This window comes from Tachysurus fulvidraco, chromosome 9, assembly GCF_022655615.1.
Source record: "Tachysurus fulvidraco isolate hzauxx_2018 chromosome 9, HZAU_PFXX_2.0, whole genome shotgun sequence".
Taxonomy (NCBI): Eukaryota; Metazoa; Chordata; class Actinopteri; order Siluriformes; family Bagridae; genus Tachysurus; species Tachysurus fulvidraco.
Genome location: NC_062526.1, coordinates 25903231 through 25920514, shown reverse-complemented (window position 1 = coordinate 25920514; position 17284 = coordinate 25903231). Strand labels below are relative to the sequence as shown.

Here is a 17284-nt window from a genome sequence, read left to right as displayed (position 1 = left end):
AAAATGCAGCTTCATGACTTGTTTTCAATTTGTTATCGCATACCAAAGTTCTTGCATACCACCCTGCTGCTGTGCTCCATGCACTGGCTTCCGGTAGCTGCACGCATCTTATCTTAAAGCCCTCATCACTCCTCGCACTGCACCTTGCACCCTCAGAGCTACCAGCACTGGTCAACTGGTCCATCCATCTTCAACAGCTGCTACCCTTACCTCTTTGGTGTTTAAACTCCTCCAGGGAGGCACTGTGTTTACAAAGCTGTTTGGTTTACAATGCTTATCAACTTGTCCACATCCGAGAGGGGTATTAGTGGAAGACGGATTTTAACGCACTTACTGGACATTACGAGTACCTGGTTATGCTGTTTGGCCTCACCAACTTGCCAGCAGTATTCCAACCACACTTGTTATTGATGTCCTCCAAGACATGCTCAACCACTATGTGTTTGTCTACCTGGATGTCATAATGATCTTCTCTCACTCCCTGGAGGAACACCCCCACAAAGTCCAAACCATGATCCAATGCCTCCTCTAGAACCGTCTGTACGTGAAGGCTGAGAAATATGACTTCCATGTCTTTACCACCATGCTATTTCATGTGTACAGGTCTGTGCCATACTGTCCCTGCCTGATCCAGTGCACCAATTCATTGTGGAGGTTGATGCTTCGGATGGTGTTGGAGTAGTTCTGACTCATAGAGACCCCATGGACATCGTCTACATTCCTGCACCTTCAATTCTTATTGTCTGAGCCAGTCTGAGCAGAACTACAATGCAACCTACCACCATCAAGATTGAGCTGGAGGAGTGAGACCAATGGAGGACCTAAGAGCACAGGTAATCATCAATGAAAAGCCTTCCCTCTGGAGTAAGTCCTCCAGCAGCAATTCTGGAGGCCCTCCCTCAAGAAAGACATCTAGCAGTTTGTGGCAGCTTGCCCAGTTTGTGCCCTGCTGAAAAGTCTCAAGAATCCCCCAGCAGGTTAGTATTAGCCTCTTCCTGTTTTGTGTAGAACATGGGCCCACGTCTCTTTTGACACCAAACTAACACTATTCTCTCACAACACTGTGATTCTCTCTTTGGGCAATTGCTTCTTGAAGATAGCCCACTTTATGAAGTAAACCACCCAATTCCTGCTCCAGCATGTCTTCCACCTACATAGCATCCTCCATAACATAGTCTCTGAACAAGGCCCCCAGTTCACTTCTTTGTTCTGGTCACCAAACTAACACCATTCTCTCACAACACTGTGATTCTCTCTTTGGTCAATTGCTTCTCAAATATGTTCCACTTTTTCCCACTGCCTAAGCTGCCCTTGCTGGCATGTCTTCCACCTACACAGCATTCCCCGTAACAGTCTCCGAACCCGAGGCCCCCAATTCACTTCTTTGTTCAGGAATAAACTCTGCTACCTTTTGGGAGTTTCCTTCAGTCTGTTGTCTGGTTTTGCACCCCCCATCCAATGGCCAAGGATCTAAACGAAGAGCTCAAATAATGACTCTGAACCTTGTGTGCTAAAGATCCCTCACATATCTGCACAACTCCCTTCCATCAACCCCCACTGGCCTACTAGCCTATCCCCTTTATAAGTCACCCATGGCTTTTGTCACCTCAACCCTAGCCTTTGTCAGGTGCTGCTGCCACGATATTTAAGACATTCAGATTCACCTGTTTGAAGCTCGCCCCACACTTTGTTGGACAGTTCTGATATCCAAGGTCCTCAAGCTAGTGCCAGGCCATCTCAAGCTTCCCAGGGCACTGCATATCCACCAGTCTTTCCATGTCTCCAGACTCAAGCATGCCCAAGCCTGCTTATTGGTCATGTTAAGTCATCCTGCCTTTGTTCCTGTTCCTGCGCTGCCTGATTTGACCCTGCCTGTTTTCCTGTCATTGCTCCTGCCTGCCCTGTATTGCTCTGTTACAGACGGGTTTTTGGATTTTTGGACTTGTTAATGACCCGTTTGCTGCCTGATCTGAAAGGTGGAATGCTAGAGAGATGAGTAGGGAGAATAGTGAATGCAAACACCAGTGGTGTTTATCAAACCCATTTATTAGCTGGATGATGTGAGATACTTAGGTGACTGCTTAATTACCAGGATTTTGCAGGTGGTAATTTACTTAGCATACCCTCTCGAGGACTGTGTATGGGTATTTACTCCTGTAAATTGCAGGAGGAGGATCTCATCTACGTCTGGTCAGTTGTAGATTTGCTGCTTTTCTTTTTGCGCTCTCTCTCTCTCTCACTCACACACACACACACACACACACACACACACACACACACACACACACACACACACACACAAAGAGTCTTTAGGATTCTGGACCTGCTTATTTTTTTAAATCAGTGTCTTTACTCATTGTGTTGTTTGGTGAAAGCAGTGTTTGGCATTTGTGTGTTTCGATGCAGCATCACGCTTTTAGTATTTCACTCTTCTACCTTGTCAGTGGTGTGTTGCTAATATTTTCACTTCCTGTCAGTATGTGAATGTCGTAATGTGTTAAACCTGCAGTGTGTGTGATCAGTATAGTGTGTGGATTTGGGTCCTCAGTAAGATTGGTCATGTCACTGAAGGTGAGTAATACATGCTTGGGCCTGATGCTGGTAGAAAATATAATAGATAGATAGATAGATAGATAGATAGATAGATAGATAGATAGATAGATAGATAGATAGATAGATAGATAGATAGATACTGGAGAGAGAGAGAGAGAGAGAGAGAGAGAGAGAGAGAGAGTGTATGACTGTCAAAACAGGAAGTAACAACTGAAAAAAAGTAGTACTATTTCTTCACTATATGTGATAGTGTGTGTGTGTGTGTGTGTGTGTGTGTGTGTGTGTGTGTGTGTGTGTGTGTGTGTGTGTGTTTGTGTGTGTGAGCATTAAAGATCGAATGTAAGACTGCATTTCCACACACAGTGTCTCTGCTTAAGGAGAGTTATTAAAAATGCTGGTGTGTTTTTATCTTCTCCTTATTCTTCACATCACTGAAGTGAGTTTCTCTCTCTCTCTCTCTCTCTCTCTCTCTCTCTCTCTCTCTCTCTCTCTCTCTCTCTCTTTCTCTTATTCAATAATCAAAATAATTGTAAAATATGTAAGAATTTGCTATTTAAAGCCTTTAAATCTTAACATCATTTAGTTCTCTTACTTCTGATGTGGAAATATAACCTGTACATGAAACTACTGAAATCATGTAGTTAAAATATTAAAGAGATCATTACTGACCTGTGGCTTTGGGCAGTAACATGATGACAAGATCTTTATCTGTATTCGTGCTCCAATGATCATTTTCTGTATCTGAGTTTTAAGTTACATTGTAGATTTACAGCATTTTAGAGCATTTGGTTTACAGTAAAATATGGATGTTATTTTAAATCCTGGAAACACTTTGGATAAAGTAGCTTTGGATAAAATCATAAAGCAAATGGAATGGATTAGATCACAATACTGTAGAATAAATAAACACTGTACCTTCAATTACTGACTCAGAGCTGTACTTGTATCCGTGTAGAGCATGTTGTCTGTTCATGATGTCACATTCAGTTACAGTACATCCTTACTGACAAGCCATCTGAGACGAATGCAAAAATCATACATGCAAGAAAGGATGGTGTGTGTGTGTTGTTATATGTTCTCATTAATCATATATGTTATGTTGCTTATTATTTTATTTTATTTTAGATTATAATACTGACTGTTGTATGCCAAAAATGTGCAAGATTTCATTGTGTGCATGTGTAAACAAAAGGAACTTTTATTTTGAAAGAAGTTTAGTGAATATAAAAACTTTATAGTAAGAAAGTGTTGCTGCTCCCTCGTGTACTAATGTTATGCCAGTTTGTTGACATGAAAACAAACAAATAAATAATACTGAGAAGATTATCCCGAGATTATTCTTTAATGGTTGGATGACAACAACATATTTCACATAGACATGGCAGACAGAAATGAAACATTAACAGGTTATGGGCCCAGGCGCGCCAATGCTACAGGAGGAAGATGACAGAGGCTAGTCAATAATGGGTTTAAAAGAAACAATACTGTGTACCGGGGATATAGACGAGGAAAAGAATGAGGAATGCTATGCTGAACTAATCCAGTTTCTTGATGATAAAAGCTTGTCACTGGTGATGTGAGGTGCGACTGATGACGGCAGGAAAGCTCTGCAAATAATTCGAAGTCACTACGCCAGTCAGGGTAAGCCTAGAATTATCGCCCTATACACTGAACTAACTTTGTTAAAGAAGGAATCTAACGGGATGATAACAGACTACATTGTCCGAGCTGAGAAAGCAGTAACTTCCCTAAAGAAGAAACGCTAAAGAAGTAATATGTGACGGACTGATAATAGCTATGATTCTAAAGGGCTTCCAGATTCCTACTAACCTTTCGCTATCCATACTACACAAAGTAGTGAAGAATTGACTTTCACCCAGTTCAAAAATAAGAAGCTATGAAGAGACAGAAAAATTTGAGGATAAACCCAAATCTGACAATGTGATGAAAGTGCATATAGCAACCGTGACCTGCTTCGGATGTGGAAACCGCGGTCATATTGCCCTCGATTGCCGCTAAAAAGGCGTACCTAAGTGGTGCAGCTACCATAAAAGACAAGCCATCAGTGATGAGACATGCTGCCTGAGAAAGGACGAGCACAAAGATGAAGCAAAACAGGATGCAGATAAACAAGAGGAACACGAGAAAGAACAAACATTTGTGTTCAAAGTCAGTCAAACATTTCTTCCAGACAATATTATGAGAAATGGACTAATGGTAAATTGTGGAGCAACATCCCACATCTTAACAGAGAAGAACGATTTCATGAAATTTGATGGGAGTTTTGACCCAAAGTGGACAACGTGGCATTAAAGCGGGGTGACGCAGACGTGTTACTGCTGGACGTGGAAGGGAAATGCAGCAGGATTACTTTAAAGAAGGCCTTATTCATACCATCATACCCACAGAGAATCATATCCGTTCAAGCTGCTACAACAGATGAGGCCAAGGTGATCTTCCAGGAAGGACAGAATGAACTAAAAGCAAGGATGGAGCTGTGTTCCGCATAAAAGAGCTTGAGAGACTGTACTATCTGAAAATGGTAAATAACAACAAACAATGTGTTGATGCATCTGTCACTGATATGATGTCCAGGGACAAAGTGAGTCTAACTTGTGATGTTAAAACACGGCATGAGATCATGGGACATTGTAATGTTAGTGATATGTTGAAATTACTTGAAGTGGTAGAGGGTATGAAAATCACAGGTAATACCAAACTAGACTGTAATGTTTGTACTATGGGAAAGTTAATCAACAGCAGAAACAGGAAAACTGACACAAAAGCTGGTGAGGCCTTAGAGTTGGTACACACTGACTTAGCAGGTCCCATTGAACCCACCTCAAGATGGATATAAGTATGCAATTTCATTCACAGATGATTTTTCAGGCACAGTATCTGTTTACCTACTTAAAAACAAGAATGACGCTACTCTAGTGACAGAGAGGTTCCTTGCAAACAGTGCACCATACGGTAGAGTCAAAAGCATAAGATCAGACAATGGCACAGAATACACGGGCAATGCATTTCAGTCACTTTTACGAGAAAATGATATAAGACATGACACATCATCTCCGTACTCTCCTCATCAAAATGGTACAGCTGAGAGACAATGGTGAACAATCTTTGAAATGGGAAGGTATCTGCTAATAGAGAAGGGATTACCAAAAGTGCTGTGGCCTTATGCTGTCCAAACTGCAACTCACATCCGAAACAGATGCTATAATGACAGAATTAAGAATACTCCATACTTCATGTTGACAGGAAGAAAGCCAGACCTTTCTACAATGTGGGTTTTGGATCAGAATGCTACGCGTACAAACACAATCATGAGAAATTGGACCCTAGATGTGAGAAGGGAATATTCGTGGGGTATAGTAAAAATAGCCCAGCTTATCTGGTATACAATCCACAGACAGGAAAAGTGTCAAAACATAGATTGGTGAAATTCATTAGGAAGAGCAGTGCTGAACAACAGACACAAACCGATGTAGATTACTTAGAAATTTAAGGCTACAGCGACAGAATCCCGGATAGTGAGAACAGTGGTGATGCCCCACAAAATGAGGAAAGCACAGAGAACCGGATCCTAGATGAAAACATAAAGAGTATTAATACAGACAATACAGAAGTGTCAGAACATGATGGAACTATGGAAAAAGTAGATACAGAAGACAACAAAAACAGTACAGGTCTAACAGCCACGGCTAATCTAAAACATTACCAAGAGAAAAGAGACCCCCAAAGTATTTACAAGATTACCTGACATACTCCAAAGATGATGTAACCAATGTGAGTGTTGATTATTGCTACAGGGCAGTGCGTAGAGTCTCCCAAACCTATAGAGAGGCCAACATTTGCTCCGACAGCAAATCTCTCCTCGGTACGGGCATTAATGCAGATAGCTGCTCAGAACAACTTCTTTGTTCATCAGACGGACATAAAAACAGCGTATCTTCATGCTCCAATAGAGGAAGACATACAGTATACTTAGAACAACCAGAGGGTTCTGAAGAGACATCTAACACAGGAGACCAGTGAGTATGCAAGTTGAAGAAATCTCTGTATGGTCTAAAACAGTCTGGAAGAAACTGGTACAAACCTTTAAATGATCATTTGGAACAAAACAACTTTGAGAGAAATCAGTCTGATTACTGTGTGTATGGAAAGCAGATTGAAAATGAGACAATCATACTGGTCATATGGGTAGATGATTTAATAATCGCAGCAAGCAGTGAGGATCAGCTCAACAGTTTTAAAGAAAGAAATGAAGTCCAAATTTAACATGAAAGATCTAGGGAAAATATCTTGTTTTTTGGGATTCAGTTTGAACAAAAAGATGGAGAGATTAAAATGAATCAGAAAAGGTACAATCTCAAAATGCTTGAAAGGTTTGGAATGTCAAACTGTAAACCAAAAGCTACCCCAAGTGAGTTAAAAGTGAAGTGTAATAGGAATGAGGGAGAAAATTCAATTCAATTCAATTCAAGTTTATTTGTATAGCGCTTTTTACAGTAGACATTGTCTCAAAGCAGCTTTACAGAACATAAACATAGAGCAGAAGGTAAACATAATTAATGATAAAGGAAATAACGAATAATAAAAGAATTAAGAATTAACAGAATAAAAATTCTAGATTATTATTAGTTGTATATAGTTCACAGTGTGTATGTATTTATTCCCCTATGAGCAAGTCTGAGGTGACTCAGGCAGCAGTGGCAAGGAAAAACTCCCTTAAATTGGTAAAGGAAGAAACCTTGAGAGGAATAATTAATTAATGAATTAATCATATAATTTATACTACAGTATTTTCCGCACTATAAGGCGCACCGGATTATAAGGCGCAGTCTCAATTACGGGTCTATTTTTGTACTTAACCCATACATAAGGCGCACCGTATTATAAGGCGCACCGTGTTGTAAGGCGCATGCTAAAACATACGGTCTACAAAAAAGGTAACAGAAGCAAAACAGTGAGTTTAGTTGAACTTTATTCTACTATTTAACAATACACACACATTATTTTTTAATCAATCCTCTCCCACAAATCCATCAAAGTCCTCATCTAGTGTGTTTTCTTAACTTGGCGCAGTACATTTTCTTGCTTCCTCCACTTCCGAACCATAGATACATTGATGTTGAATTCTTTCAGCTCCTCTATTCCCATTTACAACCGTGTAACTGATGGTGGTTTATATTGTGCCTCGTAAGCATCTGATTTTTATTGGTGGATGGCAAACCAACTTAAGGTGCATTTACCACCACCTACTGGACTGGAGTGTGGAGCACAAAATGGTTATTAAGAAACTAATGTTGTTTTGCAACATACCGGTATTATACCTACCGGAGGCGTGGCGGAGGTAAGCGTACGTAATATACGTATTACGTAATGTCCTCTGATTGGTTTATCGCTGCCAGTGTACGTAGTGTATGTATTACCTCACTGTGTCAGCGGGAAATGGTCGGACTGTCAATCAAGCGGAGCGCTTACCAAAGTCACACAACAACATTTTTACAGATTTTTGGAACTCGGTGCACACACAAGGCGCACCGGATTATAAGGCGCACGGCCGATTTTTGAGAAAATTTAAGGCTTTTAGGTGCGCCTTATAGTGCAGAAAACACTGTATATTATGTTGCTTATTATTTTATTCTATTTTAGATTATAATACTGACTGTTGTATGCCAAAAGTGTGCAATATTTCATTGTGTGCATGTGTAAACAAAAGGAACTTTTATTTTGAAACAAGTTTAGTGAATATAAAAACTTTATACTAAGAAAGTGTTGCTGCTCCCTCATGTACTGATGTTATGCCAGTGCGTTGAGATGAACACAAACAAATAAATAATACTGAGAAGATATCGGGATTATTCTTTAATGGATGGATGACAACAACATATTGCACATAGACATGGCAGACAGAAATGAAACATTAACAGTGTTAAATGACACAAACACACTGAATGAAGGGGAAACATTAGAATAACAGACATTTGTATATTTGTCAATTTTAAGTGAAATTGGATCAATCAATCAATCAATCAATCAATCGTATCATAATGAGCTTTATTCTGGTGCAATAACTCTAAAAGACCACTAGATAAAGATGTCAGGTCAGTAATGCTGTAGACTGCTGCTGACTGTCACTACGTCATGTCAAAGCTCATGAAAAATGTAAAACACAATAAAATACATGGTTTAGATGATTAATAAGGATTCAGAACATAGACTCAGTTCTGCTGCGCAAAAGACATGAGAGACTTCTAACTTCTATGTGGTCAAGGCCATACTGTTAATTTTGCACTTCCTGTTTTAACTGTGATGGTATGAATGAGGTAAGGTAATAAAACTGCAGTGTGATATTTAAAGTGTGTTCATTATGATGAGACACACTGCAGCAGTCGGTCAGTGTGTGTTTAGCTCTAATTCTCTCTTTGGATTAATGTGTTGGTCCTCAGGAAGAATGCAGGTGTGTTTTCTTCTCCTCCTCCTTATACAGCTTCATGTCACTGAAGGTGAGTCTGCTGATCTCTCTCTCTCTCTCTCTCTCTCTCTCTCTCTCTCTCTCTCTCTCACACACACACACACACACACACACACACACACACACACACACACACACACACACACACACACACACACACACACATTCCTGTTTAATACTATGTCAGGAAATGCTGACTGTAAGATTTTATCTTTTAAACCATAAAGTCATTCACTAATCTTACTTTTTATATGAAAATTTAAAGTTCTCACTCAACATCTGAATTTATTTGAGTTTTGGAGTTTTTGTTTTTGCTGCCAAACTGATCTTTCTGCCAGGTCTTTATTAATCCCCGTTGAAGTCCTGGGTTCATGTAGAACACTGAGTCTCCTTCATCATGATGTCTGTTCTGGTTGTTCCTTCCTCGTCCCCCTACACCTTCCTCTCACTCTCTCATTGGCTGTTACTCATAGAGGTTCTTTTAGCGTTGTACATGTGGTTACATCACAACATTTTGTACCAATCATGTCAAAGAAACACTGGGGTGTGTGTAAACTCTTCATGGAATGGGTCACTAAACTCCTTACCCATGTGGTGTGTTCACACTGTCACTTCCTGGTTCTTGTGGCTTGTCACTAAAATAGAAGTGGGTTTTGCTGTTCAGAGTAAAATACATGCAGAGTTTCAGTGTCTCAGAGGAACATGTTCATGTGAACATTGTGTAGTTTGTGTTCTGTGCATTAACACTTGACCATGTGTGTGACAGATGATGAGAGACCTTTACATTCTAACTGACACTCAATAATCTCTTCATTTGGATAAAGTTATGAAATGTTTTTTGCTTCTGTTATTTTCTGTCACAAGCATCTAAACATTTTTGCCTGAGTCTGTAGAAACATCATATGAGGAAACCACATGTCTGTAGCTTACAATACTGTTACATGATTTGTCTGTAGTTTATTAGAGTTATTAAAATTAATGATTATTAGACACGAGTAAGTTGTGGACATTAGTGTGTTGTGGAGTTACAGGATGTCTGTAGTTCTGTAGAGTTGTTACAGATGGTGAACTGCTCATTAACACACCATTAACTGGTGTGTTCATACAGGCTGCAGACTGAAAGGAGATAGAGAGACAGAAGAGATCACTGCATACACAGGAGACTCAGTACTGCTGCCCTGCTCCTGCACTGAGCTCCACAGCAAACCTGAAACATTCACATGGAAGAAATACACAAATAACTGGACACAGATATCTCCTGAGAGTGATGAGTACAAAGAGAGATTTCAGCTGGTTAATGATCACTCTTCAGGAAATCTCTCTCTGCTCATATCACACCTGACTGAACAGGATGGAGGAGTTTACAAGTGTGATGTTAAAGGGGATGAATACAGGTACATCAGACTCACTGTTAAAGGTAAATGAGTCATTTTTATTCACAATGTTACTTCAGTGATAATCTCATGACAGATTAATCTGATGTTGTAACATCAATACAATAGATTAACTTCTTCATTTGTATAAATTTGAACAATGTTTTTTTCTGCTGTTATTGTCTGTGTTAAAAGCCTCTAAACATTTTTGCCTGAGTCTGTAGAAGTGTCATGTGATGAAACTACATGTCTGTAGCTTGCCACAATACTGTGACATGACATGTCTGTAGTTGTGTATGATGAAGTGTGTTGTTTTATAGGAAATGTTTAAAAATACATTTTAATATCACAACTCTTTCTCTTTGACCAACCATTTGTGGAGGATATTAGAGAGTTATTAAATTGATTTTTTTTTTATTAAATGTTTGTAAAAAAAAATTAGTGATTATTGGACACAAGTAAGTTGTGGACATTAGTGAGTTGTGGAGTTACAGGATGTCTGTAGTTCTGTAGAGTTGTTACAGATGGTGAACTGCTCATTAACACATCATTAACTGGTGTGTTCATACAGGCTGCAGACTGAAAGGAAATGGAGAGAGAGAAGAGATCACTGCATACACAGGAGACTCAGTACTGCTGCCCTGCTCCTGCACTGAGCTCCACAGCAAACCTGAGACATTCACGTGGGAGAAAATAACAGATAGAAATAACTGGACACAGATATCTCCTGAGAGTGATGAGTACAAAGAGAGATTTCAGCTGGTTAATGATCACTCTTCAGGAAATCTCTCTCTACTCATATCACAGCTGACTGAACAGGATGGAGGAGTTTACAGGTGTAATGTTAAAGGGGATGAATACAGATACATCAGACTCACTGTTAAAGGTAAAAGAGTCATTTTTATTCACAATGTTACTTCAGTGATAATCTCATGACAGATTAATCTGATGTTGTAACATCAATACAATATGTTGATGTTAGTTCATTCTCCAGGTTGCAGATCTATGGCAATAAAATATTTAAGTAAATATGTGAACTTCTACTTTATAATAAATGATGTGGAAATCATTCATCAAATCTTGGTGACAATTACTCATAAGTTAAATGTAATAATTAGACACATTTCTGTTCTGTGTTCTGTCCTTCGTCTGTGTTTGTGTTTATGATTACAGATTATCTGAGTTTGTGTTCTGACCTGCTTTCACTTCTCACTACGATTCCTGGATTGTCTTTAATAAAGAACACACTGAGTTTCCACACTTGTGTCCTGCCTTCACTCACCACACATCACACTCTTTATTTATAACTTATTAAACCTTTCTCTCCTTACAGCTGCACCAACAAGACCTTCATCATCCACACCAGTGATCACAACAACTTTACCTCATTCCAGACCAGGTACCACACACCACTGATACACACTGCAATGAAAAGTCTTAGTTTTTGTGTTATTATGTTAGTCATGTTATATTAACTCCTGTCCATTCGAGATGAGCTCATGATCCCTGAACATCTCCAGGAACAAAACTTTCTTCAGTTATACAAGTTATACACTAAACTACACACCTCCAAACACCTTATCACTCATTCTATCAAACTCTTCTCTTATACTTTTCATCACTGTTTCCTTTAAAACAGGCAAAGTTCAGTGAAATATCTAAACAGTTTAAAGGTCATGTTCTGAGTGATATTGATGATGTTTCTCCAATTTCTCCAGATTCTCTTCCCTATATACCTGTCGCCATGGTAACTGTGATCTTTCTGCACATTATCGTGGCTGTGGTTTATTGCACCACCAGAAAGAAAGGTACAAAATCTTTCAAGCTTTTGTTTGAAATTTATCATCCACTTCCTCAATATTTAGCTCCATGACCTGAGATTTTCTTGTTTATTTTACTCTCCAGGTTCTGGTACAGTCCATTACAGCAGAGGTGATGGAGATGGAACAGTGAGTCTGCAGTAGAGAAGACCTCAAATCGCTGATCCATCAATAAAATAATTAAAAGATTTGTTTAGAAATAGTCCTGCATTCTTACATTAGTAGACACATTATATATATATATTTTTTTTATTCAGTTTGTTCCCTCTAACTCTCTTAGACTTCCAACTTTAAATTTTATTCTTAATCATATTTTAGCTTTTTCACAGAATCTGTGTAGTTTTATTTTAAAGAGTGTCTATGAGCTGCTGGGATGTTGCTGGGTCTCCAAACAAACCAAAAGTAAGAGATACAAATTGGTGTAACCCAAATGGAGTTTTTTTAAGGGATTTTGTAGTCCAGGGTCGAATAAAAGCGACCTGCCTCTAACCTATCGAGTAGTGTGTCAATGTGAGGCATTGGGTATTAGACATCATATTGAATTTTTGAAAGGCCAAACAGAACAAGAGCGACTATTCAGCTTTGGGGGCCAAAATCACAGTGCTGAACCAGTCACTGTGCGACTCCTCAATTACTCCATACTGAGTACAGTTGTGTTCGTGAATCAGTTGTTTCTTGTGTTCAGGCAAATGAACTTGTTGACATCTGTCTTTTAACCTGACCTTATAGCTGACATCTCTGACTCTCCGTGTGACCTCGTATTGCCCCTTGTTGAGTAATTTAGGGCTCACTGTGGGTAGCAAAATGAGCACTTGAGCTCCCATAACAAATTCCTGTAGTCGAGTGCTCGATTATACAAATGATATATTGTGTTTTGCTCTCTGGTCAAGAATGTATAGAGTTTCACATTTACTACTAGAAGGTCAGTCCTCGTAACTTGCAGGACCTCTTGTACTGTAAAAACAGAGGGCCGAGCGACTTATCCCAATTTTGTGCATCATAAAAAACTTATAAATCATGTCTGTAAGTGTTTGATAAATCTATTTGAAGATGACATCTATTTGTAAATATCTGTTGCCTGTGACGAAAGAATGTTTGTGCGAACTGAAGGGACAGGATGCAGTTGAGACAAGATGGAGAGACTCAATGTCTGATCCAGTTTAGCCTTGGTAAGGCTACCAGACTCGAGATTGCACCTTGACTGATGAACCTTTGTATGTAGCCAACTGTTGACAATGTTTTTCTTGCTTTGTCTCTGTGTTAGAACCAGTGTTAGAACTCAGTGTAAAGAATGATAAGGGCCCGTCGTCATATTCTACAGCAGTACAATAAATTGTGAACCTTTTACACTTGCCCATGCCTATCAGTCTGCTATTTTCTCCAAACTTTCTCCTCAACAAGTGCATTAGTTACTCTTGGTGCTGAGATTGACTGCAGAGGCACTGTTTCTGGATATCACGTAGCATACTCAACAACAACAGGTTCATTTATTCAGCATATTTTCTTTTATCATTCTTAGTTACAGCTTTTTCTCTTTTAAATGTTGAAGCTCAGTATTCCAGACCCTCACAGCTTCAGGGTCTCTGGATTGATCCTGAGCTCATATTACCATCAGTGTGAAGTTTCTCATGATCTCCTGTCCAAAAACATGCTGGTAGATGGATTAGTGACTCTAAATCATGTAAAATCATGTCATGACCTGTCTCCTTCTTCATGGCGTATTCCTACCTGGTTACACAGCACTCTGGTACAGTAAGTGTGACTTCTGCTGGTGGGATGGAGAAATATCCAGACTTGTCATTAAATGAATTTAATATCTCACCCATATAAACCTCCATATCCACCACTTTAACTCAATGCCTTAGAGAGATTTAACTCAATGCCTTAGAGAGATAAAAGACTGGATGAGCTGTAATTTTCTGTTGTTAAACTCTGATAAGACAGAAATACTACTTATAGGTCCAAAAACCAGTGCACAGAAACTCTCACAATTTAACTTTCACTTAGAGGGATGTATTGTTACTAGTAGCTTGACAGTGAAAGACCTCGGTGTATATTCGACAGCAACCTGTCTTTTGAGAATCATATCGCCCATACTACCAAAACAGCCTTTTTCCACCTTAGAAATATTGCCAAGCTGAGAAACATCCTGTCTGTATCTGATGCTGAGAAGCTAGTTCATGCATTCATGACCTCTAGACTGGACTATTGTAATGCATTACTAGAGGTTGTCTTTTCACCTTTTTTATGAACAGCAGATATATTAATCCCTCTACACTGCATTTCTCTTTCTACCCATCCCGAGGCATCCAGACATTGTACCAGCTCCGATCGTCTTCCGTGCGATGAAGATTTTGGACCTCCACTGAGATGAAGCTGACTCTGAGAATCCTGAGACATCTACAGATCTACCAGCTCCAGTTGGACTCTATGATACAAAGAGGAGATCTGAACTCTATGTGATCTTTACACCAATTCAACACTTGTTTGACTGTATATTTGTAATCTCACCCCCAGTTCCACCCATATGAGGATGGGTTCCCCTTTGAGTCTGGTTCCTCTCAAGGTTTCTTCCTTACCAATTTAAGGGAGTTTTTCCTTGCCACTGCTAGAAAGGCCATAGTGCTAATGTTGCACTTCCTGTTTTAACTGTGAGGGTGTGAATGTGATCTATAAAGTGTGTTCATTATGATGAGACACACTGCAGCAGTCGGTCAGTGTGTGTTTAGCTCTAATTCTCTCTTTGGATTAATGTGTTGGTCCTCAGGAAGAATGCAGGTGTGTTTTCTTCTCCTCCTCCTTATACAGCTTCATGTCACTGAAGGTGAGTCTGCTGATCTCTCTCTCTCTCTCTCTCTCTCTCTCTCTCTCTCTCTCTCTCTCTCTCTCTCTCTCTCTCTCTCTCTCTCTCACACACACACACACACACACACACACACACACACACACACACACACACACACACAAAAACACACACACACACACACACACACACACACACACACACACACACACACTCCTGTTTAATACTATGTCAGGAAATGCTGCATGTAAGATTTTATCTTTAAACCATGAAGTCATTCACTAATCTTACTTATTATAAGAAAAATATGAAGTTCTCACTGAACAACTGAAATTATTTGAGTTTTGGAGTTTTTGTTTTTGCTGCCAAACTGAATGTAAATAGAAACATAAACAGGAGAAAATGTTAATTATTGGATTTTAATCAAACCTGCTTAACACTTATTAAGTAAGAACTTTCTGGCAGGTCTTTATTAATCCCCGTCTATGTTTTGGGTTCATGTAGAACAGTTGTCCCCAACCCCCAGTCCGCGGACCGGTACCGTCCGTGGATCAAATGGTACCGGGCCGCCCAAGGAACATTAAATTATTTCCATTTTATTTACTGTGGTGTAGTTCTTTCGGGTTTGTGCGACTTTCCACGGACGAGAGGTTAACAGGGAGCTGAGAGACGTCACCTAAAGCCGCACCATGCGCAATATAGTGCTTGGTCTACGTGTATATTGTGTTTTCTCAAATGTTACCCACAAAATAGCAAAAATGAGCACGAAACAGACGACATTAGAAGGTTTCCTTGGGAAAAAGAAAAGGCCCAGTGAAGAAACAGAAGAAGAGCCTTCAACGTCAAAGAAACATAAAACTAATAACAGACAATACCATGAGTCCCACATAAAATATGGATTTATCAGGACAGGTGATTCCCACACACCAAACCCCGCTCTGCAGAAACAAGCTCAGGGTTCCCATTGATTTAGCGTTCTGGTGAGCTAAAATGTTAAATCAGTTCATATTCATTTTTGGTGTAACTGTATTTTATTTTGAAGGCATTTTTAAATACAATGAAATTACCATTATTAAATCAAAACAATCTAAAATATAACCCAGCCACCACCCCCCCTGCCCCCTTCCTGTTTTTTGTGTCATGTCACTAAAATAGAAGTGGGTTTCGCTGTTCAGCGTAAAAAACATGCAGAGTTTCAGTGTCTCAAAGGAACATGTTCATGTGAACATTGTGTAGTTTGTGTTCTGTGGATTAACACTTGACCATGTGTGTGACAGATGATGAGAGACCTTTACATTCAAACTGACACTCAATAATCTCTTCATTTGGATAAATTTGAGAAATGTTTTTTTACAGCTGTTTTTTTCTGTCACAAGCATATAAATATTTTTGAGTCTGTAGAAATGTCTTATGAGGAAACCACATGTCTGTAGCTGTGTGCTGTGAGCTTATAATACTGTGACATGATTTGTCTGTAGTTATTAAAGAGTTATTAAAATTAGTGTTTATTAGACACAAGTAAGTTGTGGACATTAGTGAGTTGTGGAGTTACAGGATGTCTGTAGTTCTGTAGAGTTGTTACAGATGGTGAACTGCTCATTAACACATCATTAACTGGTGTGTTCATACAGGCTGCAGTCTGAAAGGAAATGGAGGGACAGAAGAGATCACTGCATACACAGGAGACTCAGTACTGCTGCCCTGCTCCTGCACTGAGCTCCACAGAAAACCTGAGACATTCATATGGGAGAGAATAACAGATGGAAATAACTGGACACAGATATCTCCTGAGAGTGATGAGTACAAAGAGAGATTTCAGCTGGTTAATGATCACTCTTCAGGAAATCTCTCTCTGCTCATATCACACCTGACTGAACAGGATGGAGGACTTTACATGTGTGATGTTAAAGGGGGTGAAATGAGATTCATCAGTCTCACTGTTAAAGGTAAATGAGTCATTTTTATTCACAATGTTATTTCAGTGATAATCTCATGACAGATTAATCTGATGTTATAACATTAATACAATAGATGAATCTCTTTATTTGTATAAATTTGAACAATATTGTCTGTGTAAAAAGCCTCTAAACATTTTTGCCTGAGTCTGTAGAAGTGTCATGTGATGAAACTACATGTCTGTAGCTTGTCATAATACTGTGACATGATTTGTCTGTAGTTGTGTATGATGAAGTGTGTTGTTTCATTGTTTCCAACCCCCGGTCGACGGACCGGCACCGGTCCGTGGATCTAA

The 17284-nt window shown here is 39.3% G+C and overlaps 1 protein-coding gene across 1 annotated transcript in view; it reads left to right on the top strand.

Moving 5' to 3' along the window:
* Positions 1 to 17284, top strand: part of LOC113649525 (obscurin-like) — a 293303-nt gene that overhangs the window by 135740 nt on the left and 140279 nt on the right. The window contains exons 12-14 of the mRNA XM_047818190.1: positions 10252 to 10454; positions 10982 to 11296; positions 16665 to 16979. Coding sequence (XP_047674146.1) covers positions 10252 to 10454; positions 10982 to 11296; positions 16665 to 16979 — 833 coding nt within the window. The remainder of the gene's footprint in view (positions 1 to 10251; positions 10455 to 10981; positions 11297 to 16664; positions 16980 to 17284) is intronic.